At 44.0% G+C, this 24,362-nt stretch overlaps 4 protein-coding genes and 1 non-coding gene across 5 annotated transcripts; 1 reads left to right on the top strand and 4 right to left on the bottom strand.

Moving 5' to 3' along the window:
• Positions 1–563: 563 nt before the first annotated feature.
• washc2c (WASH complex subunit 2C) lies at positions 564–9,468 on the bottom strand. Its single transcript, XM_061284905.1, has 31 exons — positions 9,149–9,468; positions 8,139–8,282; positions 7,883–8,047; positions 7,729–7,797; positions 7,401–7,571; positions 7,241–7,334; positions 7,096–7,157; positions 6,956–7,006; positions 6,784–6,879; positions 6,583–6,670; positions 6,417–6,476; positions 6,167–6,312; positions 5,987–6,077; positions 5,562–5,615; positions 5,330–5,476; positions 5,120–5,241; positions 4,941–5,051; positions 4,781–4,870; positions 4,610–4,711; positions 4,374–4,481; positions 4,138–4,304; positions 3,929–4,034; positions 3,493–3,855; positions 3,275–3,403; positions 3,039–3,137; positions 2,801–2,875; positions 2,660–2,722; positions 2,353–2,580; positions 1,619–2,263; positions 1,256–1,430; positions 564–1,184 (listed from the first exon to the last, which is right to left on the bottom strand). Exons 2-31 carry the CDS (start codon positions 8,280–8,282, stop codon positions 1,039–1,041), a joined length of 4,167 nt encoding a protein of 1,388 aa, XP_061140889.1. The 5' UTR covers positions 9,149–9,468; the 3' UTR covers positions 564–1,038.
• A 136-nt stretch (positions 9,469–9,604) lies between these two features.
• trnaa-ugc (transfer RNA alanine (anticodon UGC)) lies at positions 9,605–9,676 on the top strand. Its single transcript has one exon. It is a non-coding gene; the product is annotated as a tRNA-Ala (tRNA).
• A 138-nt stretch (positions 9,677–9,814) lies between these two features.
• On the bottom strand, positions 9,815–15,921 carry slf2 (SMC5-SMC6 complex localization factor 2). The gene is made up of 20 exons (XM_061284864.1): positions 15,762–15,921; positions 15,220–15,260; positions 14,707–15,086; positions 14,609–14,636; positions 13,358–14,526; positions 13,217–13,287; positions 13,041–13,148; positions 12,736–12,906; positions 12,555–12,660; positions 12,401–12,488; positions 12,166–12,307; positions 11,998–12,085; positions 11,743–11,919; positions 11,504–11,598; positions 11,339–11,426; positions 11,133–11,249; positions 10,941–11,018; positions 10,788–10,874; positions 10,635–10,703; positions 9,815–10,514 (listed from the first exon to the last, which is right to left on the bottom strand). The coding sequence occupies exons 1-20, from the start codon at positions 15,821–15,823 to the stop codon at positions 10,347–10,349; spliced, it is 3,333 nt and encodes a 1,110-aa protein (XP_061140848.1). The 5' UTR covers positions 15,824–15,921; the 3' UTR covers positions 9,815–10,346.
• Positions 15,922–16,187: 266 nt separating this feature from the next.
• On the bottom strand, positions 16,188–18,655 carry LOC133158048 (phosphoglycerate mutase 1-like). The gene is made up of 4 exons (XM_061284866.1): positions 18,369–18,655; positions 17,543–17,817; positions 17,000–17,180; positions 16,188–16,937 (listed from the first exon to the last, which is right to left on the bottom strand). Exons 1-4 carry the CDS (start codon positions 18,505–18,507, stop codon positions 16,768–16,770), a joined length of 765 nt encoding a protein of 254 aa, XP_061140850.1. The 5' UTR covers positions 18,508–18,655; the 3' UTR covers positions 16,188–16,767.
• Positions 18,656–19,204: 549 nt separating this feature from the next.
• On the bottom strand, positions 19,205–23,861 carry sfxn3 (sideroflexin 3). Its single transcript, XM_061284865.1, has 11 exons — positions 23,605–23,861; positions 22,753–22,926; positions 22,460–22,630; positions 22,048–22,146; positions 21,867–21,942; positions 21,707–21,792; positions 21,519–21,646; positions 21,275–21,324; positions 21,154–21,203; positions 21,029–21,076; positions 19,205–20,950 (listed from the first exon to the last, which is right to left on the bottom strand). Exons 2-11 carry the CDS (start codon positions 22,914–22,916, stop codon positions 20,854–20,856), a joined length of 969 nt encoding a protein of 322 aa, XP_061140849.1. The 5' UTR covers positions 22,917–22,926; positions 23,605–23,861; the 3' UTR covers positions 19,205–20,853.
• Between the last annotated feature and the right edge of the window lie 501 nt (positions 23,862–24,362).

Genomic DNA, 24,362 nt, shown 5'->3' with positions numbered 1-24,362 from the left:
ATCGCTGCAAGGAAAATGAGAAGTTAAGGGCGGATCTTATTCGATTGACACAAAACTAACCAATCAACTTAGAGAAAAGACAATCTGGGGCGGGACTTATATGTGATTGACACTAGTTCCACCACTTATCTTGAGTGTTTAGGCAGATAGAGGCGGGTCTTAAATAGGATTGACACCACAATGTAACAAATCGTTGCTTAGTAGATTTAAAGAGCTTCCAGGTTTTATTAAGTTTGCTTTTTGTGAGCAATAAAGTACCGTATTTGTGCAATACTAGCCCTGGAATAAAAGTTTTTGTAACATTTCTGATATAGCATTCTATGATTGTTTTTGTTGTTTTGCATTTTTGGCTTACTTCTATCATATTAATGTTAATGCATTTTGTTTTACAGTGTACCAATTATTTTGTAAATATTTATGAATCAATCCAAAAGATTTTGACCCTGAAAAATATATCTTACGTTTGTGATATCTTTCAAGTTATGGCCTCATTGTTGAACATGTTCAGACTAAAAAAAAAGAAACTAATCTACAGAATGTAAACTTTCCAGGTGAAACATTAATAATGTAATTTAATGGTTTTATTGTGCTTTGGAAAAGAGCTCTTCATTTTTACAGCATTCAAAAAAAAGAAAATACCCCCCACAAAAATAACCACACATCTTAGATCGTATAAAATGTTTCATTTTAGTAGATAAAAATGCCATTTCTAGTTTTCTCACAGCAAAAGTTAAGAAATGGATGAGTGTCAAAACTCTTACGAACTGCCTTGACAAAAATGACATGGCACTTATAGACAGGAAATCTCAACATGGCAAAAAAAAAAGCAAATCTACTGTTAGCCTCAGCGGTATCTTCATAAAGTGCTATCATGTCTAATTATTAACAGTCCGTACTAAATATTACAAAATAAAGATGCAATGCAACAAATAGATGAGAATTTGGGAATGCCACATCAATCAAGACTGCCTGATCTCTTGCGGGTTCAGCAATCCAAAACAATACTACGGAGTTGATCCATAACTGTACAAATCAACTTCAATTCTTCCCAAGAGCATTAAGTGGATCATCAAATATGTTACTCGTGTCCACTGCAGTGCTGGTCTTCTGGGAGGGAGGCGAGTTCTTTGCTTTCGGAGTCACCTTGGTCGCCGTTTTGACTGCACTTGGTGCAAATATGTCATCTTAAGGAAATAAAATGTAGGATCACAAATAATACATTTGGTATTTCCTCAAATAGTGGAGATTTACTTACCCATGTCGTCGTCAAAGATGGACCCGCCGGCCTCCTTGGCTTTGCTCTTCTTTTGTTTCGGTGGGGAAGAGTCTGCCAGGTCGGCAAAGATGTCGACGTTGTCGTCAAACAGACTGACGTCGATGGGCTTGTCTTTTTCCTTTCTGGGGGCTTTAGGCAAGATGGCAACGTCATCCTGCGAAGACAGAGTTTTTGCCGATGATGATGTGATTTTCTTCACAAAAGCTGTTGAAATGACCAAGCTGTTCCAATACTTTTGGAAAGGGGGTCAACACTACTACTCGCATGTTGAGACACAGTTTCCAGTGATAGGAAATGAGAAACTGTCCAAAATTTGACCGGGAATGTAACAAATGACATTACCTCAAAAATATCTTGCTTGGGAAAGCTGTTGCCGCTCTTGACGTCTCTGCTAATCGCGGACGTAGCCGCCGAGCTGCTCTTCACTCCGAAGAAGTCGTCATTGTCGTCATCGTCTTCCAAAAAGGCCGACGTCTTGGCCACCTTTGTTGCCGACTTTGGTTTCAATGTCTGGAAAAGGTCATCGCTGTTGTCGTCGAAAATTGACGGGAGGTTGCTGAGGTCTTTCTTCGGTGCCGCCGCAGGCGGATGTTCGGCCTTCTTGGTGGAGACGCTGGCGGCAAGCGTGCTTGTGAAAATACTGTCTGAAGCAAAAATATCCTCCTCCTCAAAAGGGAGCGGGACCTTGCCTTGGTTGCTGTCCTTACTAGAGTCTTGCTTCTTGGGGTGTTTAGATACAGCCGGCGTCGGCAAAGAAGGCTCAGTGGACGTTTGAGAAAATGGAGGCGAGGATGTAATAGGAGCGGAGTTCTGTGGGATAGCAGTCTGGCTTGAGTGGTCTGACGGGGGCGGGACGGAAGAAAACAAGTCGGAGGAGGCTCCAGAGGGATTGTCCTCTCGTTGCTCTTGGTCGTCTGCTGATCTTTGAGACGCTTGCCTCGCTGCTCTGGACTGCGGTCTGCGATGTGTGGAAGCTCTCACACGAGTCTGCGTACAAAGAGAAAAACATTCTGAATTGGAAAGTGTCACAGTGTACCTAATATTGTGGCTGACCAGTACAGAATCACTTCTCCCACCTTGTTTGCGCTCTGCAAAGTCGGAACCTGGACTGGCGCGTCGAAGCCGATTCCCGGCTCACTGTCCGTCCGGGCGCCGATTGGCGTCGTAGCGGGACTGGGGCTTATGCTGGAGCTGGAGACCCCAGAGGAGGAACTGGGATCCAGACCCGGGAGAACGCTGACGGCACCCGGCATGCTGGGGGCTGAGCCAGGGAAAAATGCAGCAGGGTTGATCTTCAGACTTGCCTTAAAATAAAAATAAAAAAAGAGTCACGAGTAATACAAAGACATTAAATCGTTTAGAATTTTACAAATCTAAATTTACTTGAAGTTTGCCAATCCTTGATGTCGGCTCTTTTGGTTCTGCAGGACTTAGAAGTGCAGGTTTCTGTGTAGTTGGATTATATTATTTATTAATATACTAAAAGGCACAGCATAGTGTGTCCAAGTAGTTCATACGACTCACCTGAATTTCCGAAACTGTTTCTGGCTTGACCGGCGGCGGCCTGTCAGTAGACGTACTGTGTTTCGCTGCTACTTTCTGAGGAAGAGAAGCCACACGCCCAAAAAAAAAAAAGTCTGTCAAACTTAAAATCGAAAAGATCTCAAAACCATGCTGTAAAGATCATTTCAAAATCAACATAAGAAATGTGTGAAGGGACACATCTGTGATTAAAATGTGAGCAGTGGAATCAATTCAGTACCGGCGGCGATTGGGGCTTGCTTGAGCCAAACAGGTCTTCCTCCTCGTCTTCCAAAAACAAACTCGGCGTCGCCGGCTTTGCCGAGCTGAGCTCGGAGCTCTATAAATGAAAGACATTCGGGTCATTTCAACATCCATCCTAACCTTGACAATATTCCAATTTGGATCATATTAGATTGCATAAGATGTTCCTAAAGGAGTGGCCAAGTGAGGACAATAACAGATAAAAATACTGGCCGTGGTTTTATCCGAGACGGCAAAGAGGTCGACGTCGGGATCGTTGTCCTTCTGCTTTGTGGGACTAAACAATAATTCCTCATCCTGGAACACGCCGGTGCTTTTTGCCTGCGGTCGCTCCTCTGCGGGCTGAAAACAAATTTCAATAAAAGTTATAAACGCTCAGCCGCTAACTAGTCAACGTGCTTTTCAGAACAGAATCAATAAATCAGGGAAACCTTTGCAGTGTTTCTGGCTGTAGGTTTACTGGCGTTGAAAATTGGATCCTGCTCATCCTCCTCTTCATCATCAAACAGACTGAAAGCATTGCTTTTGACTTTCTCTTGCGTGTTGACCATCGGCGGCGGGCCGTCACGATCGTCGTGGTCTTCATCCAAAATGCTCTTTGCTTGCTTTTTGGCCAGAACGTCAATGCCCCCAAACAGGCTGACGGCTCCGACGGGCTTCTTCTTAATTTCGGTAGACCCCGACGACGGCGATGGGGTCTCCGGGGGCTTCGCTGGCGGTTTCTGTGGCACTGATGGTTTTTCTTTCGATCCCTTCTTCGCCGAATCTGGTGATTTTTCCAACAGCGACGTCGGCTGAGAATCAACAGAGGAAAAAAAAAAATCAGTCGACGAAATGAAACAAATTAGTTTTCCCTGTTGTACTCACTTTCGCTGGTGCTTTTTTGACCTCGTCGGTTTTGATTCCAAACAGGGATCCTTTATCTTCATCATCCTCGTCCTCGAACAAAAGACTTCTCTGGGGTTTCTTCGGACTGCGTTAGATGGCAACGCATCATTGAGTATAGCATCGATTATTTTCCTAATATGTACACTTTGTGACGTTACCAGTCTAGAGTGGAATATTTCTTTTTATACCTCAACTCTTTCACCGGAGCGAAGAGATCATCGTCATCGTCAAAGAGGCTGCCTTTCTGCGACGTCATAACACTTGGGAGACTGGAGGGGGCGCTGGCGCTTGGTTTAATTCCTCCCGTCTGGCTTTCTTGCTTGCTAGTGCTCATTTGAGGGCTTAACCACTGGTCCTGGTCCAATGTTCATCAAGTTAGTAAAGCGCATTGCAGAGTGAGTGATGAAATGATCTCCTGAAATACCTCATCGTCACTGAAGAGGGAGCTAGAGAGAGCTTTACTGGGCTGCTGCGTGGCTGTTTTGGCTGGATTCGATTTGGGTTTGGAGTTTGAAGCAGATGCAAAGAGATCCTGCAAGAAGAAATACGGCTATTTGAGGAAATCTAAAAAAAATCTAGAAGAAATCCAAAAAATCCAAGAAATCCAAAAAATCCAAAGAAATCTAAAAAAAAAAAACTAAAAAAAAAACGATCGGTCACCTCTTCATCATCGTCATCGAATAAGGATGCAGGAGGCTTGTTGATTCTGCTCTGGCTCATCGTGTGGGGATTCGACTGACTCTTGGGGATAGTCGGAAAAATCTAGACAAGGGAAGACGGACAAAATAAACAGAAAAAAGTAGATAATGTGAAGGAACTTGAGAGGCTTACTTGGGTGTCTTTATCATCGGAGAAGAGACGACTTGTGAGAGGTTTCTGGGTCTGACTGACAGCTGATCCAACATCTGGATTCAGCCCGTTCTGAAGAAGCAGATGCCACTCAAAAGTCTTGAAACAAATACTGAAGTTCTGGTAAATATGCTCGTCAAACCTTCTCAGATTTGTCAGACTCGTCGCTGCGGGAGGTTTGACGTTTCTTCAGGCCTTCAGAGAGTAAGCTTTGTGTTCCAGGGCCAAACATGGAGATGGCACCCGCAGGCATCTAAAAATAAAAGTCATGAGAACGACAAGAACTTCCATAAAACTTCTTGTTGTCATACAGTCGTTTACCTTCTTCTCCGGTTGCGCAAGCGGCTGTTCCGCCTCCTTTTTCTGAGCTGCCTTCTCGCTAAATATGTCCTCGTCCTCGTCTTTGAAAAGGTCAGGGGCCTGTTTGGGTTTGACCTGAGGGACTGTGGGGAAAAAAAAATACAAACCACTCAAAGTGATTAATAAACGCCAACAAAGTTAACAGAGGACAATGTTTTTTTTTGCTTTTACCACTGAAGAAGTCATCTTGGTCATCATCCTCTTCATCAAACAGTCCCCCAGCGACTGGGGCCGGTTTGGGAGTGACATGGGATTTGCCGGACGCTCCGTTTTCTTTGCTAGCCAGTACGTCGCCCACTGGTTTGAAGAGGTTGTTGTCTGTTTGAGAAGAAAGCGCAATTTTGTTGGTTTGAGAACCTTACCCTACGCGATGTACGCTACTATGCTAGCAGAAAGCATGTACCTGGAAATACTGAAATGGCGCCAGGTGGAATTTTCTTGCCGGCTTTGTCAGGCTCTTAAGGGGAAGAAACAAAAATAATCACATTTCAAGCTAAACAGAGAATATTTTTAAATCGACATGAATGCCTCTATTATGCTAACCTAAATAAGTTTGGCATGGTCGCAATTTCAGGGTTATTAGTGGTACGATTTTCCTCATCTTCTCACGGAGTTAAATTAGCATTAGCATTTGCCACAGTTTTGCTCGAGCCAGTCAGATGATTATCAGGGGAAACCAGTCACATGAAAGTATATTTCTGAGGAAACACGTTATGTACGAGGATTGGATGAGTGCAGATAAAAAATTAGTATCAGGCCTTTGGTATCGGTGTAATTGGTATTGTCGAGAAAAAAATTGGAATCAAACATCTTTCCGATTTCCTTTACCTGCAGCTTTAGTGGCGGTTTTGATGCTTTCGTTTGTTGACTTCTCTTCTTTGGACACAGGAAGCCTTGGTGCATCAGAGAACAAATCCCCCTGTGTGGGATCCAATAGAAAAAAAAAATTGCTGAAAGATGCTGCCTGATATCTGTACTGAAATCCAAAAGGTCGATAGAAGATATTACTTCGTCGTCATCGTCAAAGAGGCCTTTGCCCCCGCTGAAGAGACCGCTTTTCCCGCCAAACGGCGAGAATTCATCCTCGTCGTCTTTGTCGTCATCCGACTCCATTTTTGGAGGTTTGAACATGTCGTCGCTGTCGTCTTCGTCCGCTGTATGAACGAAAAGAAACACGTGAGCCACATGATGGGTTTGGAGTAGGGGGAAAAAAAGAACCGCACAGAACAATGAGGATGAATGAAAAGCCCGTCCGTACCATGCGAGTTGGCAGACTTTGCTTCTTTTCTGCTTTTGCTTTTCTTCCTTGACGACAAGGCTTAAAAGATTTGAAGACCTCCATGAGGATGCTTTGTTGACAATGTCTCGTGTTCCAATGAAGATGGTTACAAATGCGAGGAAAATTCAAAACGAGGCCGACTTACAGGCTCGATCTCCCGTCGGTTTGCTAACCACTTCGCCCTTGATCCTGGCGGCCAGCTCATCGGCGAAAGACGACGATGGGCCTGCGCTCTGAATGGCACAGAGAAACAGACCACACATTCGGGATGTTTAAGTTCAGTTGTGAAAAGCCAAATCAAAGTCACGATTACATTTCGATTAATTAGACGAGACACGGAACCTACCTTTGCATCCTCCTCCTCCTCCTTGTCCGACTCTCCAAATATATCAGAATCATCATCGTCTTCATCCTCTTCCGAGCTCACCATAGACGACGCCTTCTGTAAGAGTCCATTTTTCTTTTTAAAGTGTGAAATTTAATGACCGTGTAGTTCTGAGCTAGCTAACTTAGCGTACCTTCTTGTTACTATGACGATCGGCCTCCTGCATAAAGTCCTCGTCGGAATTCTGAGCACATCAAGCATTTTTTTTTTTTTAAATTAAAAGATCAAAAATATAGATCATAATGGGAAAGAAAAAGATACAAGCGCTCTCACGTCTTCATCTTTGATGTCTTCGCTGTCGATCACGCTGTCTCTCTCGCTGTCCACTGACAGCTCTGCAACAATAAGCCATTGTCCTTCCATTTCCAATCAAAAGAGGGGATTAATCATTTAGATATATTGCAAAGAAATGCATTACCATCACTGGACAGGTCACCAAGGCCGACGTCCTCTTGTTCCATGAAGGCTTGGGAGCCAATCAGAAAAGGAAGAGGTCTGTCCACGTAGAGGTCCTTCAACAAAAAATAAAAGATTGTTAGATACTGCATAGTTATGAAACATAACAAAAATGACTTTACCTTAGGCTCAAGGATTGCCTCTAATCTGTCACTGGCCTCCTCGTCCTCGGAGTCCGAGTTTCCAGCTTTGATGTCCAGGTGCTCGAAGGCGGACTCCAGCACCTTCAGGCCGTAAGTCACCGCTTCCTGCATTTTGGGGATCAGCTCGGCTTCTTTCTGCTCACGGCTTTTCTGTTGGGAAACCATGCCAGAGAAATACTCCAACGGTGCCGCAGATTCCCACCACAGATTTGAATAATTTGAGAAACAATTACAAGTGTATTTCCCCGTAATTCAAGTAAGTTGAAACCCTCGCAAACACAATATTAAAAATCAATCTTATTGATACCTGATCAGCTTGCTTGTCCACAGCATCAGTCTTGGGCACGGGCTCCTCAACCTCTTCATCGTACACTCTCTGCAACAGGAAACAAATGTTGATGCAACACGTCCGTCTAAAGTCAAGCCAACTGACGACTGCAAAGCGGACGTTTTGAGTTTACATTCTCGATAAACTGCGTATTGGAGAGCATGAGGAAGTCGTTGAAGACCGAGTGCAGACTGCTATCGGTGGCCTTGGTGTCTCGGATCAAGCTGTCCAGCTGCTTTTCCATCTCATGTGTCCTGGAGAGCATTCTCTGAGAGAAGTCTTGAAGGAATAAGAAGAGCTGAATGGCAAGGATATTAAAAAAAAAAAAGGGAGGTCAACAGACTTCAATACAGCTCATTCTGAGAGAACGTTTTGATGTTTGACGTTACCCCCGAGTCAGCCGCGAGAGACCAGTTGGCGCTGCTTTGCCGCATCTCGTCGAGGGTCCACGGTCTCTCCCAAACCTGAGCATCATTACCGGGGTGCTCACTCCCATCCGGGCCATTCGACATCCCATCTGACATCCCGTTCATCTGCAGACACCGAAGCATTTTACCATTCATCACTTTTGAAGTATGCAGCATTACCACTTTTGTTTTGTGTAAAACATAATTTGAAAGAAGAAAAAAAAAATCACGATACACTTTGTTCTCAGTAAACTGTTTAAAAAAATAAAAAAATACAGATTTTATAAATAGGTTGAAAGAAGCCACAATGTTCGCACACGCTACTAAAAATGACAACTACTATTAAACACAGTATTTTGTCATCAATAGTACATTTTCATTGAACTGTTCAGATGTTTGATGATTTTGTTCCACTGCTGATCACTAAAAAATGAAACAAGGTAGAATAGAACCAATATTTTGTGATGGAAGAAGATAATCTAATGTTTTATTTGGTTTCTAGGTTTACATAGTCAAAACAATATTCAGTGTGCTTTGAAAGATAAGAAGGGTCTAAAATGGCTGGCAATCAATAGGCTGGAACTCAGGCTGGAACTGTTGCCCTGGGTCAAAGGTTTTAAAACTGTTAAACAAACCGCCCTCGACTGAAATTAGATTATTATTTTTTAGGATTCAGACAAATTCAAATATGACACAGCTTTACTAGCTACAACTACATTTAAACGACAGCTTTATTAAATGTCGCCATTCGACTGCTTTAAGGCCGACTTGTTGCATTTAAAAACAACGTATTGCAAAAAACATTGAGACATCCTGTTACTTTGAAAAAAAGTTGAAATATTTTAACAGGCAGGGGAGCGAGTGTGGGTGTTTAGTTAGCAGCTAGCTCAACTTAGCTAACCAACGTAGACGTTAGCGCTCGCAAAGAGCCCCCCGCAAAGACAGACACAAGCGAAAAATACATTTCCCTCTGAAACGGAAAGCGTGCTTACCTCAAAGACGTCTGGCTCAAAGAACCGCTTTGGAGTGCGATGAGAAAAGACGGCGAACAAATGATCGATTATGCTAAATTCGGCCTTTCCCTCATTGGACTTCTGACAGGTCAGCCATGTTCTGTCTGCAGACAGTCATCTGACTGCGGTTGCTAGGCAACCGCTGGTAAGTGGGACAAATTTGGATTCCTCTACTTGCGAGAATTTGAAGCTTTTATAAGTGATTAACCGCTACCGACGTGTAAACGTTTTAGAATGCAGTTAATTTTGTTTTGTAACGCACTCACTCACTTCCCCCTTTTTATCAAAGAGCGTTCCGTTTGCTGGCGCAAATATTTATGGCGCATGCGCATATTTTGTCGACACAATAGAAATCAACCCAAATAAATGTAAACTTGGCTCTTGTATAGGGGTGTTTCGTATATAGATTAAATATCTTCCACTTTGTCACCGTACGGGGATGTAGCTCAGTGGTAGAGCGCATGCTTTGCATGTATGAGGCCCCGGGTTCGATCCCCGGCATCTCCACTCCTTTTGAAGCAAGAAATTGTCTAAATGTTTTTTTCCGAGACAAAAAGACTTCCAGTTCAGTTGCTATTTCGGAGAAAACAAACTCACATCATTTAAAAGACCAGCAATCAATAAAAAATAATTGTAAAACTCCAATCTGATAGAGTGTACATTAAAAGTGTACCATTTACTGAGTTTACAGTCTTGCACAAAATATTATTTATTAACCACAAAAGTGTATTTCAAAAGTAGGAAAAGCTGAAACATAAATAAATACTATTCTGGGGAATATTCATTGACTGTCTCACAGTGACATTAAATTAAAAGTACTTTGATCGGCAGGAAACATTATTTTCCTTTCAGCAACAAAACCTTTGGCAAATGAAGGCTTCCATTTATGTGCAAACAAAAATACAAAAGTCCAACGCATTATGAAATCTACACTTTAGGCCGTTAAGGCGTACCTAATGCGGGCACGGAATCAATTGTTCATGTCTGGATTCAGGCTTGATAGTGCAAATCGAGTTGTAACATTAAGGCCTTATAACTTAATGTTGCAAACGTGAACACAAAAGTTTTTTTTTTTTCTCACAACTCTTCGTGTGTGTTATCCTGACGGCAACTGTTTGCTTGTGCATCTGTGTCTGAGGTGTGGTTTGCTTCAAGCTCTTGACTGGTCGCTGCCGTTTCAGGGCTCGTCCTGCTCGGCGGAGGTGAAGTCGTTGCTCGCCTCCTCTTCGGCTTTCTCTTCTACTAATTTCTCGCTCCCCGTACAGAGCCCACTGGAACTATCTGGATTATTTTTGCATGTTGAGGTTCTCACGGTTGAGGGCTTCCAGTAGTCGCGGAGCTTCGACTGTATCAGAGGAGGATTGTGTGTTAAAGAATTTCAAAAAAATAACTACGTACGTGCGTAAAAATTAAGACCCAGGTTCCGAAAGAGTCCAAGTGATGTAAGAGCGCGGGGCAGGTTTACATTGAGAGGCTGCATGCGATGGAGGATCATCTGCCACTTGGTTTCAATCCTGGCCAGCAGATCCATCACCTGGAGGATGGAGGTGCAAGCCAGATGTGTTATCAGGCAACATGAAAACCATACAACATCTAACATGACAATCAGAGCACCCACCTTACTCCTGTACAGACGCGTTTCGCTCTCTCTCATGCGACACATGACGTGCGCTCTCAGATCCGACGAGAGAGCAAGCAGATGCACCTGAACGAAACGGGGGCACGTTAGCCTGACTGCGACGCGGTGACGCAAATGTAGAGCCGCTCGTACCTTCTGATGTGTGGGGAAGGAGTGGAAATTGGAAGCTTCTTTGGTCAAGGTTAGGAGGCTGTAGCAAAGGTAGTAGGACTGCAAGACAAACATTTGACAGATTGAGGACATTGGAACTTTTATCAATTGTTTGAAACAGTTAAAAATGTATCCGAGGTTTTATTTCATCACAATACAATTCTGTGCTCTCACCTGCTGATCCAGAAACATCAACTCCTCCTCCGTGGAACTCACGCCGGAGATGTTCCGAAAGAAACGGCGGAGGGAGGAAGGTGCCATAGCAGCCACGTACGGCTTGAGCGCGGTGAGCTAAGCGGAGGACATGACGACGCATTACTGACGACATTGAAGGCGACACCAAAAAAATTCTATTGAAATTACAGAAGAGAAACAACCACCTTGACTTCACTTCCGGTTGCTCGGTATCTACTTGTGCCGTCTAAGAGTTTCGAGATCATCGAGAGACTAACGTGCCGTCGCAGGCATCTGCCCAAAACAAAAAAAAAAAGAGTGATTGGACTGCGCTATTTCAGAATCAAGGCTCTACCAACGAACTTCCATACTTTCCGCGAGTGTTGTCAGGCAGCAGTTGAACCAGAAGACACATGTTGTGGTGGTCGTCGGTCAGTTCGGTGAGGGCCTGGCACATTCTGGGGATCTAAACCCAAAGATTAAAATTGGAAATGTAACGACATAAAAAAAATAGCTGTCAGGCCGCAATTGGCCCACAAACTATACTTCGGGTACCTCAGGGTACAAATAACTTAAATTAAGCATCTATTGCAGTGAGTGTACAACTGACCATGGTGTCCCAGTCCCTGATGTTGTCCACAATCTTATTGAGTAGCTTGTTAATCTCCTCGCCAGCAGTGGGGATGAAGTTCGGGTCCAGAGCCACTCGAGCCATCAGCGTCAGCAGCAGGAGCAGCTCGTAGTCGCTGTACGCTTTTGGGCACAAGCTCAAGCAGAATGAAAGGTACTGCAAAAAAACAAAAAAAAACAATGGGTGAAGTGTGTGCTGTAGTTTCTCAAGGACATTTTGGCCATCTCTAATCACCTTCAAGATGTTGTTACAGTTGTGTTCCGGGAACGTGTTGCATTCTGTGTTGTGAGGGGGACGTTCACCTTGAATGCTGACGTTCTTCCTGTATCCCAAACAAAACACAACTCGAGTTCGTCAAAATACAAGAGCTGTCGTGCATTTGTGATCGAGAGCAAAACTTACAGCAAATCTCCCTCGGTGAACGCGGGCTGCAAGTTTTCGAAGGGGAAGAGCGTCACGAACGCGACGCCCATGTTCATCAGCGCCAAGGTCACATCAGCCAATGCGGGCACCCACACGGTAAACAGGTGGCTTTGTTTTTTCACTGAGAAGGACGGCGACAAGTGTGGTCGATAAAAACGTTTTGTCACCGGCAGAAAAGTTCTCTAAATTGAAATAAAAAGAATAAAGTACTGACCGATATTACAGGCAGCCGATTTGGCGATGTCACCGAGAGCCTGCAGCATCTTTTCAGACAACAACCTCTCAGGATGCACCGACATCATCTGACCAGAAGAAAACTATGACTCGGTGCTTCGGCGCTTCGTTGACAGCGAGCAAGTGGGGCCTACCTTGAATAGAAAATTGGTGATTTGAGTCGGGCACGGCGAGTGAGAGCAGTAAGCTTCCTGGAACAAGCCGATATTCACGTACAGTTTTAGCTGAGCCGGGCTGGACCTGACCAGAGAGGACAGAGGAACGACATTACCGTTAAGATCTTTTGAATTTGAGGGCGGGTAAACGTCAGCTCACCAAAGCAGCGTTTTCTCCACCGTGTTCTGCGGCTTGGACGTGCATTGTCTGAGCTGCAGAGAATCCTGATTGAAGATCTGACCAAATTTGTCAAGGTGGAACGCCACTTCTCCGGGAGGCGTCTCTCGGATAGCGCAGCTGGAGTTCAGCGAGTAGCGTTGCAGGAATTTCCTGGAGGGGGGAAAAAAAAAAAAATTGCGACCATCATCACAGAACCAAATTATGACCGTCCTGTCTGACTGAATCAGATGACCCAGAAAAAAAATTGCTAAAATTGTGGCTAGCGTGCTTCCAGGGTGTCGTACTGTTGTTCGCTGGAGCAGTCGTTGCGGTTCTCCTCCTGCTCGTGGTATTCCGCCACGCTCAACAGATCGTCGCAAGAGGTGCGGAGTTGCGCCTCGTTCTCTTTTGCCCTGTTGGCGACAAAGTGTTAACGCTCCATTTCTTAAAACAAGCAGCCAAACATTCGAGATTCGCTTACTTCTTTTGGGTGTCCATCTCTTTCAGAATCTGGTCCAGGCTGTTCCTGTATGAGCTTCTTCTGACGTTTGGCTGATGCAAAAACACACATGTAAGCAATCCAAAGAACTCTAAAGCAGGGCGGTACAGAAAAGTCTCTTACAGCTTTAGCGGTGTTGTCGGAAACGGCAGGTGTGCTCGGCTCGGAGAGGATGTCGCCCTTATCTGGTGTTGCTGGGTCCTTGCGAACGCGATTCATGATCTCCTGCAACGATGGAAGCTCGTCCTCATCGCTGCTTCTGGACGTGTGGCTTGATTCCGAATCGAAAGCAATACCCAGACTCCCGTCCAACGAATCCTCTTTATCTTCGGGTGGTTCGCGTTCGTTGCTTCTGTTAGTCAGTGGAGAGTGGGGCGATGCGGAAGGTCGCTTGGCTTTGTTTTTGTCGTCATGCTTAAGGCTCCCGTGTGTCGAATGCCCGCATGACCGAGGGAGATCCGGGTCTTTGGACTGAGCACCTATGGACTTGTTATTGAGCCTTACTAACGACACATAGCAATATGGCAGGGAAATGTGAAGGTGATTAGATGAGATGGGAACTTTGGCAGGACAAGTGCCTCCAGCGTCTTCACCTTTCCTACAAGAGTTCTCAGAACTTTGGACGGCAGGATTGCACGGGGGCTGTCTTTCCTCTGTCTCCTTGTCCGTTTCGTTCTTGGCGGTCTTGAGCGCGGGTTTGAGGATGACGTCCGGGGCGAACAATTGGTCATAGTCGTTGGGAACGCTCCGACTGCGGTGGTGTGGTTTTTTTCGTTTTGCCGGAGGAGTACTCAGAGAAACGTCTAACTTCGAGGGCGATTCGCGAGGACTGTGGGGACGTTTGCGTTTCGCGGTCTTGAGCGACGAGTCGAAGGAACTGTGCTGGGATTGCCGAGGAGGGCGACGGTGAACTGGCTTGCTGTGTTTTGGTTGGACGTCAGCATTTGTTTTGTCTCTTTTGTCGCGTCCCGCTAGCTTGAAAGGGTCTTGTTTGGAACATGGCCTCAATTGGATAATGTTGCCGTGATTGGAATGTATTTGGAGCTGCCTGGCCCCTAAAAAAGGTTTTTTGGTCACAGGTATGGTCGGCGCGGTGGCTTTACAATCGGGCGACGGTTCCGAGCATGAAAGCCGTTCATGTGGAATTGCGGGCTGCTTCGACGAGTGCGGTGACGTCGGGAACGTTCTCGTTGGCCTTGGAGGCTCCGCTCGGACGCAGGGCTTCTTGACGCTGGCGTCGTTCTCCTCGCTCTCCCTGTGGCGCTTTCGAGAGGCGTGGTCCATGCGCACAGCTGAAGACCAACAAAATCACAAAATGGTTTCTGGGATTGTAGCTCATCTCTTTCTATCAGCTACTGAAGTCTGAAATAATACCTGGAATGGATTTTTCACTTGAAAGTTCCTAAAAGAGTAAATAAATAAAATTATATATTTTTAGGCCAATCCCAAAAACATTTTTACTCATGATGTACCTTTATGGACAGTAGTTTATGTACAGAGGAACTACACGAGAACACCGCTCCCATGGACTTGTGCTCTCTCCCTTTATGAGGTGAAAGAGAGTGGGGGCTGAACTCCTTCTTGCAATGAGGGGATTCAGCTCGGCAAATACTCGGTCGTTGGACTTGCGTCCAGTCATGTTTCTTGGCACCGGCGACTGGACGTTGGGGCCTGGGCACGACGCTCCGTTGCAACCCCGACAGCGACTTGCAGCGCTCCGGACGATTCGACTCAGATGAGCAAACTGCCGTCAGACGAGCTGACGGCTGCAGAGGCGAGCTGTCGCACGGCAACATTCTCCTGGGCGGGGCTACGAGGCGATTAGCGATTTGTGAGGGTTTCATTGGAGTTTCTAAAACAGAAGCAAAAAACATGAACTGGTGTAGGCCGCTCCATGAAGAGCATTAAGCGATATTTGCGTATTATAAAGAAAACAATTTCAAAATTACAATGACAAAGAAACTAAGACTATTTCTTTAACCTACCTTTAATCCTTGGGGAGCAGTATTCTGCATTCTTACATATCCTGTATCCATAAAAGAAAAGTACGTAACCAAAAAAGTCAGATAAAATAAACGACTTTGTGTTTCGGCTAAATAACGTGGGAATTAGCATGTTTGTAATAATAATGTACTTTGTAATTTTTACTTCTTGTAAGCAGCAATTAGATGCGCTTGTCAATGGGGGGGGGGGGGGGAGTCAAAGGTCATCCCGCACGAATCGAACGTCACGAGAACCTTGCGCACCTCCCATGTTGCGTCTTCATGACCAATTGCAGCGTGCGACGGATATGTTTTGGAAGTGTTTACCATTTACATACCAAAATAAAGCACAAGAACGTAAGCTAACACTCGCTGCTTACCTTCAACCGCCACAAAGCCCTTTTGTTAGTTCAATTCTGCTTCACATCTCGTAGAGGGAACAAACTTGAAAATTGCATGCACCGACATACGCGGAAATGCTCTATGAAGTGAGCTAACGCTAATAATAAAACGCGATTTTTAATGATTTTCGCACGCTTACTCACCAATTATCTCCTTTGTTTTCAGGTCCATTTATCATTTTGAAGGTAAAATTCGTTATCGTCATGTATTAATGGCAGCAGACGTAAAGACAAAAGTGGTTTTCAGGGCTTTACGCGCCCGAAGTCGAAGTAACGCATTGCATTATGGGCTTTGTAGTACTTCCGGGTTTTCTTCTTCTTCGGCCGTGCTGACGTAATGACGGCAGACGATAGAACTGGCGGATGCAACGCTGCCCCGTGCAGGTGAAGGACGCATATCGCAATTTAATATTTGTTGCTGTTTACCTCCTGTATTTCAAGATGTCGATTTTGAGTTTTTTTAAATTCTGTTAGTGTTACAGAACATCAGTATTTTTTGAGAATGCTCAGTTTTAGTTTTTATTACTATGAATGTAATTATAGCGTGGTAAAATAAAGAACCAAAAGGAAGACAGCAGCAGAACAGTTTTACTTTCAATTTCAGGCAATGATAATACACATGAAAGACTGACAATGTCTGTTGGACAAATGGTTAATAAATCAAAATCTTAACTGAGAAAATTATTTTTGCTTTCATATTTGGATATTAGATTTGGCAACGAGTAGAGTGTTAATAACGGCACAAGACTCATTCATGTTCATCATAGGACACAACAACAACAACACATTAACAACATTAATGGAATGATGCACGGTAAAAGACAGTAGGGGTGTCAAAGTTTTTCTTTCGAGAGACATTTACTGTTTTTCTTTAAGATTGTGCATTATAAGACACATTTTTAATTATATTCTCATCATTATCATCAATGACAGAATCAAAACATAAAACACATACATTGTGAGGTTCAAACATAAATGTTTTTTAAAATGTCGCTTAGTATAGTCAAATATGACTTAGTATTATATTTGAATATTTTTGTGTTCACAGGCCTTTTATTTACAGTCCTAACAATCGCACAAGCTAGCGAGTGACAATGTTCCAACAAACACACAATGAGAGACTTTGTCCTGCAGGTGATTTTTTTTTTTTTTACTTCTTCGCTTTACCCTGGGCAGCAACAGCCGCCATGGCTTTGCGCACGGTCTCCTCATCTCCCAGGAACTGCATAGGCTTGACGGGCTTCAGGTTTTTGTCCAGCTCGTACAGGATGGGAATACCGGTGGGCAGGTTGAGTTCCATGATGGCCGCGTCGGACATTCCTGTACGGAAAGTAGTCACATCGTAGTGTCATTTTGGGAAGCGTGGAGAAAGTTTGACCTACCCTCCAGGTGCTTCACGATGCCCCTCAGGCTGTTTCCGTGCGCGGCGATGAGCACTCGCTTTCCCCGTTTGATTTGCGGGGCGATCTCCTCATTCCAGAAGGGCAACGCACGTGCAATCGTGTCCTTAAGGCTCTCACAAGTGGGAAGCTGCTCCTTGGTCAGGTCCGCGTAGCGCCGATCCTGCAACATTGTTGTTGATTTTGATGGGGCGGTTGAATGTCATTATTTGTCTTATGTTTAAGTATATTAACAAAGTATTTAGACTTTATTGGTTGCCAACACTAGGCCACCAGTTTGACTTTACGCTGAACTTTAACCCATCCTTTGCAGTCATATATTAACTCCTAACGCAAGCTATTGGGTAATACTAGCTCAAGAATAACGGGGTCATGTGATCGCTGATTTCACTTATCTGTCTGTGGGTTCCATGGCCTTAACAGTCAAGTTAAAATCTCTTCTTTTGTTAAATTTAATGCAATAGTGTTGCTTAATGTGTACTCTCGAAACAATAGTCACGCGTGCTGTTTGCATCTCGCCCTCACCTTGCTGATGATGGCGTCAAAGTCGTGCTCAGGGCCCATGGAGGGAGGAGGCACGTCGAAGGAGCGCCTCCAGATCTTCACCTGAGCCTCGCCGTGCTTGGCGGCCGTCTCGGCCTTGTTGAGGCCTGTCAGGCCGCCGTAGTGGCGCTCGTTGAGTCGCCAGGTGCGGTGCACAGGCAGCCACATTTGGTCGATGGCATCCAGCACCAGCCACAGCGTACGGATGGCCCTCTTCAGCACCGAGGTGTAGCAGATGTCGAATTCAAAGTTGGCGTCTGGATGGGGTGGGGAAAAACAGGAGGATGAAAATGCTTAATTCATGATTTTTATTTTTTGATCATACTCGACCAGAAAGTAACGACATCATTGGAATAGAATGTTATTGCCACGTTTCTTGCTTCAAAACAGATTGCGATGCTCCTTCTGGTGTGTGTGCATTGGCCAACTTTTTTTTTTTTTTTTTTTTAAGTAGACTAGAAATGTGTTACCACGGCGAAGTAAAAGCCTGTTGGAGCATGTAGCATCTGAGAAGGTTATACAAGCAGGATGCAACAAGATGCACTCACTCACCTTTGCACAACAGGGGTGGTCAAAACCAACCCAATGTACGTTTTAAAATGGGGGAAGTAAAAATTAATTTATATTTAAATTTATATTGAGTTACTCTCCATCAAATTCTGCACATCTTCATCTCGATGTCACATGGTCAATGACGAGGTGAGGTAGACACGATTATGCAACTAGCGCAACACGTTTGATGCATTCACACAAGTATTACATTTAGTAAAAATATATATATATATATCAAAGAAAAATCATTGCTTACCTTTCAGGGCCTGTCCACCTCTCCTTGCCTCCTTCTCTCCTGTCTCGCTCAAATCAGCATCGAACCAGCCGCAGAAGCGATTCTCTTGGTTCCAATTGCTCTCGCCGTGGCGAATAAGCACCAGCTTGTAGACAGCCATTATCAATCAAAAAAGATCAATATGTCAATGGGAAAAAACGCAACAAGAGAGACTTTATGAGTCGAAATACTGTGGCAGTTCACTTCAGCCCGGTGCCGACTTTTATCCGGTCGATTGGTCAACACTTCGCTTCCGGGGTTTGTTATCCAATGAGATTCCAGTACAAGATGACGCTTCCTCTTTTCACCAATGAGGGCGGTGGGCGTTTCCTGACCTTCAATCAGTACAGTTTGCCGATACTGTATTTACTCACAATAATCATAATTAAAAGTAAGAAAACATAGAACATATACAATCTTACCTGGCCTGAGTGATTCAAATGACCCAACAACAAAATGGCTATAGCTATATATATAAATACACTTGGTGTGTTAATCATACAGGAATAACATTTGTTATAGGAAGGAAGCACTCTTTTTCATTCTTTTCCAATAGATTAACTGTAGTTTAACCCTCACAACCCACAAACAGTGATGACATCCAATACAAGAGCTAATGTTCACTTTATACTGAGAACAGTTTCTAATATTTTCTCGTGGATAAATAAGCTACAGTATATTTACTGCCACAAGAGGGCAGTATAATAAAGCTACTGCATAAAATCTCAGGTTTCACAACTAAAATGAAGAAGAAGAAGAAGAAAAAAAAAAGAGCTTTTGGAGCCGCAGGTATACCCAAATTCAGTCAAAACTCGAAATTCAAATAACATTTTATTGTAGCATTGAGTAAAATACACGTCAAGAAATATATCCTGTATATATGTCAACACAATACAAAGAAAATAAGGGAGTACACCCAACCAATGACAGCATTTCATGACTGATAACATTCATGGAGTGGAAGATGCACGGATTGTCGTGTCATTCCGATGTGCTTGACTGTGCCGTGACTTGTAGAAATTATTTTAAAAACCCGCACACGAGACATCACGTAGCGCCTTATATTAGCCATTTTTTATGCATAGTGACATGGTGCAAAACCACTTAAAATAAAGCTTGTGGAAAAAACATTTCTTTACCTTTTAAACTCCATCTTTGGCTACATTCCTAACAGCAATCCGTATCGGTTGCGTGCTGATTAATCTGCTAAAGTCGCCCTCGGGGGAGATGAACAAAATCAACAATACAATCTACGCTATTTAACTTTACAGCATGATAGAAGGAGTGGAGCTCTTTACAAGCCCTAGGCTTCGTCTCCCTCCTTGCACAGTTATTGATATAATAATATGTGCTAAACAATAAACTAAACTAAACTAAACAATTAAAGACTACAGGATGATGGAATGAAGCCATTCAGGAATACAAGAGTAGAAATAAACCACTCGGTGGGAAATTGGACACCTTGTGTCAGTGTGAAATACACTTAATACACAAAAATGGAAAGATTGGGACTCTGTGACCCTGAATCCAAATGCATTGCTGGTTAACGAGGTGCATTCAGGGACACATCTTAGTTTGAGAAAAGAAAAAAAAAAAAAACTCAATCATATACATTTATATTGTTTCCCGTACATCAAACGACAAAGACGGAACTGTATTCCCAGCAGTTAATGTTTATGAATTGTGCTAACTAGAGGAAATCCAGTGCAGCGTGTCGAACTATATAAACTCCAGAATAAAAACCCTGTTAAAGCCAGCACAGCAAATGCACCACAAACAAGTATTTATAACCGATCTTCATGGGGAGCACTGATATCAATGGTGCTTCCATTATTATTAACATCTAATACTTGCACCACACCTACTTAACACCCCCCCCACCCCTTCAAGTATGTTTAAAAAATAAAACCAGAAATACAGAACATCGTCCTGCATGTCAGCTTGTTTCATTATTGCGTACTCAATTGAAACGTGGCAGTTTGTGATCAGCTTACAGTGACAACCTGCCGCCCACGTGCCAACCGCTGACTCGCTTTTTCCGAGTGTGCTGACAGCGTTAAACCATTTTTAAGTGTGCGTGTGTGTGTGTGTGGGGGGGGGGGGATCTGTGTAATAAACGGAGTAGTTTGACTACATAGACTCAGTAGCATATGACTGAAGTGCTCCACTATTCTGATTTATCAAGAGCATTTTACAGCCGTACCTTGCCCACCCCTAATTTAAAGGGAAGAAGCACCACTTTGACGGACGGGGGGGGCAGACAACAACAACCGGGGTTGAAATAGATCGATAATAGGACAGTAATGTTACATTCGAGTTCATGGCTAAATACACACATCAGTAACGACTTAGTTTTTACACACACACAAACATCTTTCCTCCGTGTGGGAGCGGTTCCAAAAACAAATACTCACAAAGGAAAAGCATAACCAGATTGCCTGTGGACCCATATGTGTGCGTGAAGTTCCTACAGGCCCTTGTTGAAGTAGACCACGGTGGTGGCGGGGTTGCGCTGGCGTATACTGTCTTGAAGCTCCGCCTCCAGCCCGCTCACTTTCATGGAGCTGCAAGCATGACGCGGAATGCCGTTTTTAATGTGACGTAGGGTGAATGCCTTACTTGTGTTTTAGTATGTGTGTTACCTTTTTTGTGGGAACAGGGCGCAGCACAAAGGAGTGGCAAACACCAGGCTGTCAATCAAAGACAGGGCGAGGTTATGTTGGCGTTTAAAAATGGGGGGCTACCTTACAGCCTAGCGTTGACTTACCACAAACCCACGAGCCCCACCTGGATCGGAGCGTTGAGGATAGGGAAGCGCTGCAGGGAGGCGACAGCGTGTTTAGCTTGGAATGTGGAAGGGCTCCTTTTCATGACCAAGAAAATGTTACCTTTAGGAAGGCTCGCTTCTCCAGCGCGTTCATTATGACGGGAGGAATAGCTGCGAGGGTAGCAAAAAAAAAAAAAAACATTTAAATTAAAATATATACGCTCTTACAACTTCATTCGACGTCCAGGCTATGTTTACATTTACACTGACCTCATATATGACCATGAGGGGATTTTTTTTTTTTTTTTTAAGGACTACTTTTCTACAAAATGCATTCAATTTCGTAAGACAACTACAGCCATTACCCATAGCTGGCACTGCCATGCCGATCCTGGACACCACCACCTGCGTGATGGCCTGCTGGGCTGCGTTGACAGAGTCTCCTAACCTGTTGCCGTTCTCGTCGGTCACGGGGATGCCGTACTTCAATTCCCTGTTTGGGACACGCCAACATGTGACGGGTCGGGTCGAGCTGCGGTGAAGTAGATCTCACCTCTGTCTCATGAACGGAATGTTGATACAGTTGGCAGCAGCGACGGCGGCGAAGGGCACAAAGCGGCTGGCGATGGGCGGAAGACGCTAAGGGAAGCACAAACATACTTAAAATTAGCAGAAAAATCATAGTTGAGTCCCTTTGTTTTTTATTATGTTACCGTGGCCAGAGACTTGAGGCCCAGGGCGGTGACAACGGCGCCGGTTGTGGCGCTCACGTAGGTCGCACCGAGCTGACTGAATGGAGGTCAGGCATTATTTGATCGTTTTATTATGTCATTATTTATGATGCGGGGGAAAAACTATCAAAACAATACAAGAAATATGATTTTCTCTCCATACTTGACAGTGATGGGAGCGTCTCCACTGCGGTTGGTGTAGTTGACCACTGCGTTGAAGGACTGGTTAACCCACTGCCAAAAGATCACCGCTGGTGTGGTTCTGTAAACCAAAAATAGTTTTCAATGCACTTCATTGTCATCATGTGATCACGCGCTCGCTTTTGAATTCACAAGAACGAAGCACCCGACAAATTAAAACTAGGTCAACATTATCCACATAACTGACGTGTTGCCTCCACCCAAGTTCACTTTTTTTTTTTCGGGAGTCTTTAAGAGGATTTTCACTCAACTGGGATTAAAACTGCAGTTCAGTCCCCGTGCGGCTCTTTCGGCGCACTTATTGAAATGAAATTTACAGTCAGCGTTAACACACACGGAGTAGATAGTGTGATGCACGATCACTAAAGCGGTACCTGTAGAAGGTGAGCATGCAGCCAGTGATGGACATGTTCATGGGGACCTGAGCGGACATGCGACCGATCACAAACATCTTCTCGCCGGTGTCGGGGTGGAAGGCCGAGTCGTACACGTATTTGGCCCGCCACAGCTGGTCCTCCGTCAGACCGGGCGCCACCACTCCAGTTCTGGAGAGAAATAGCCACTGGAATTTTTTTTTGGGGTAGTGTATAATTTATTTTCAATCTTAACGGCTTCTTCTTTAATCTATTATAATCTGCTTGCTTACAAAGCAAGGCCAGCCTTCTACCTGTAGTTCTCCACGATTACCCGGGCCTCCTCCAGCGTCCCGGAGGACAAGAGGACGTTTCTGGGGTCTGTGACCATGAAGAAATGCTTGGCGCGGCCCATGAACGTCCCCTGGTCCCATCGGGGCTCTTTAATGTTGATGTTGAGGGGCAAATCTCCAGACATCTTGGATTCCCTTGCATTAAAAAAAAGACACTTACTTAATCTATCATACTATCACATATATTTATCATATTATTAATTAATTATTATTATTATTATGTGATTCTTGAGGTTATTTACTACTAAGGGTTCAACTTTGAAAGTTTGGATACGAATAGTTGTGGCTTGCCTGTCTTCCCATCAATGGAAAAAAAGCGTAATATTTCTCCATTTTGTCTTTAATGGACAACCAGTATGCTCAACAGTTGACATGTTGTATCAAGGCCCCAACATGGTCGTGTGATAATTTTGATTGTGCAAATAACAAAGTGTATTATAAACAGAATTAATTGCGGTTATGTTAAGCCTGACAGTTAAGCTGTCAAACTCGCCGAGCAAACTGAAGGCTTTTACTTTTGAAGATCATGTGACATGTTTTTCGGTGCACAAATTCTTGGGACGACTAAATCGATGATGATTCATCGGATGAGACATTGTGGTGGCATACTAATTAAATTACTTATTTTCCAATTCTCATTATATCGACGCCCTCATAGTTAACGAGTCACCAGGGTTGTTAACCGTTTATGCTAGTATACAGCTAGCTCTCCACTGTGAGTCGCGGATAAAAGCTTCCCGGTGGGGTTTAAACCACGCAGTCGAATCATGACTATTCAGATTGCTAAAAATTTGAATTAAATTCAAACGTTACCTGTTCAAATTAAAATTTGACGACGATTGACCTCTCAATATCACTGCAACCGGCTGAGAAAGATGTGCGATGTTCAATTGTCCTGAGCGGTGTAGGAATATTAGGTTTTAAGTCCAAGTTGACTGTTCATTAACCGTAAAACAGGTACAAAAAGAGAGCGTGAGAATAATATGGGTTATCCGTCCATAATGAACCCAGCCTCACGTTCTCTAAAGGCAAAAGTAAACACCGGAGGAGCACATATTATAAAAAACCAGATGGTTTTAAATGTGGCACGGATGACGACGTATTGAGGGCGTGGTTAGTTGACAGAAGGCCTATCAGCGTGGACACTACGCCCCTCTCTGATTGAATTTTTTTTTTCCAATGAAGCAGAAAGAAAACACAGCTAAAATATTCTTCTTCTTTTTTTTACATTTTGCATAGTTATGTGAAATGTGAACTGGCGGTGTTTTAATCATCACCTTTTTCTTATTGGGATCCCTGATGGTACAAATAGTGATCAAGCCGACCGCACGATTGGACCATACATCTTCTGGCCGCTAGATGGTGCTGTTTCACCACGTATTGTCACGACACAGTCCCTCCCCCTTTCCCTTCTCCCTTGTGTGATTCTCAAACTATTTACAGTAGCTTCACACGTATAACCTTAATAAAAAAAAAATACTTCAATCTCCAAATAACAGTCAAATACAGCCGTAGCTCAAGTGTCCTCCTCCTTCATCTTATCTTATTTAATATAATGCATTTCGCTTTTT

This window comes from Syngnathus typhle, linkage group LG8 (assembly GCF_033458585.1).
Source record: "Syngnathus typhle isolate RoL2023-S1 ecotype Sweden linkage group LG8, RoL_Styp_1.0, whole genome shotgun sequence".
Taxonomy (NCBI): Eukaryota; Metazoa; Chordata; class Actinopteri; order Syngnathiformes; family Syngnathidae; genus Syngnathus; species Syngnathus typhle.
The sequence above is the reverse complement of the archived record's forward strand: the minus strand, read 5'-3'. Positions and strand labels throughout refer to the sequence as shown.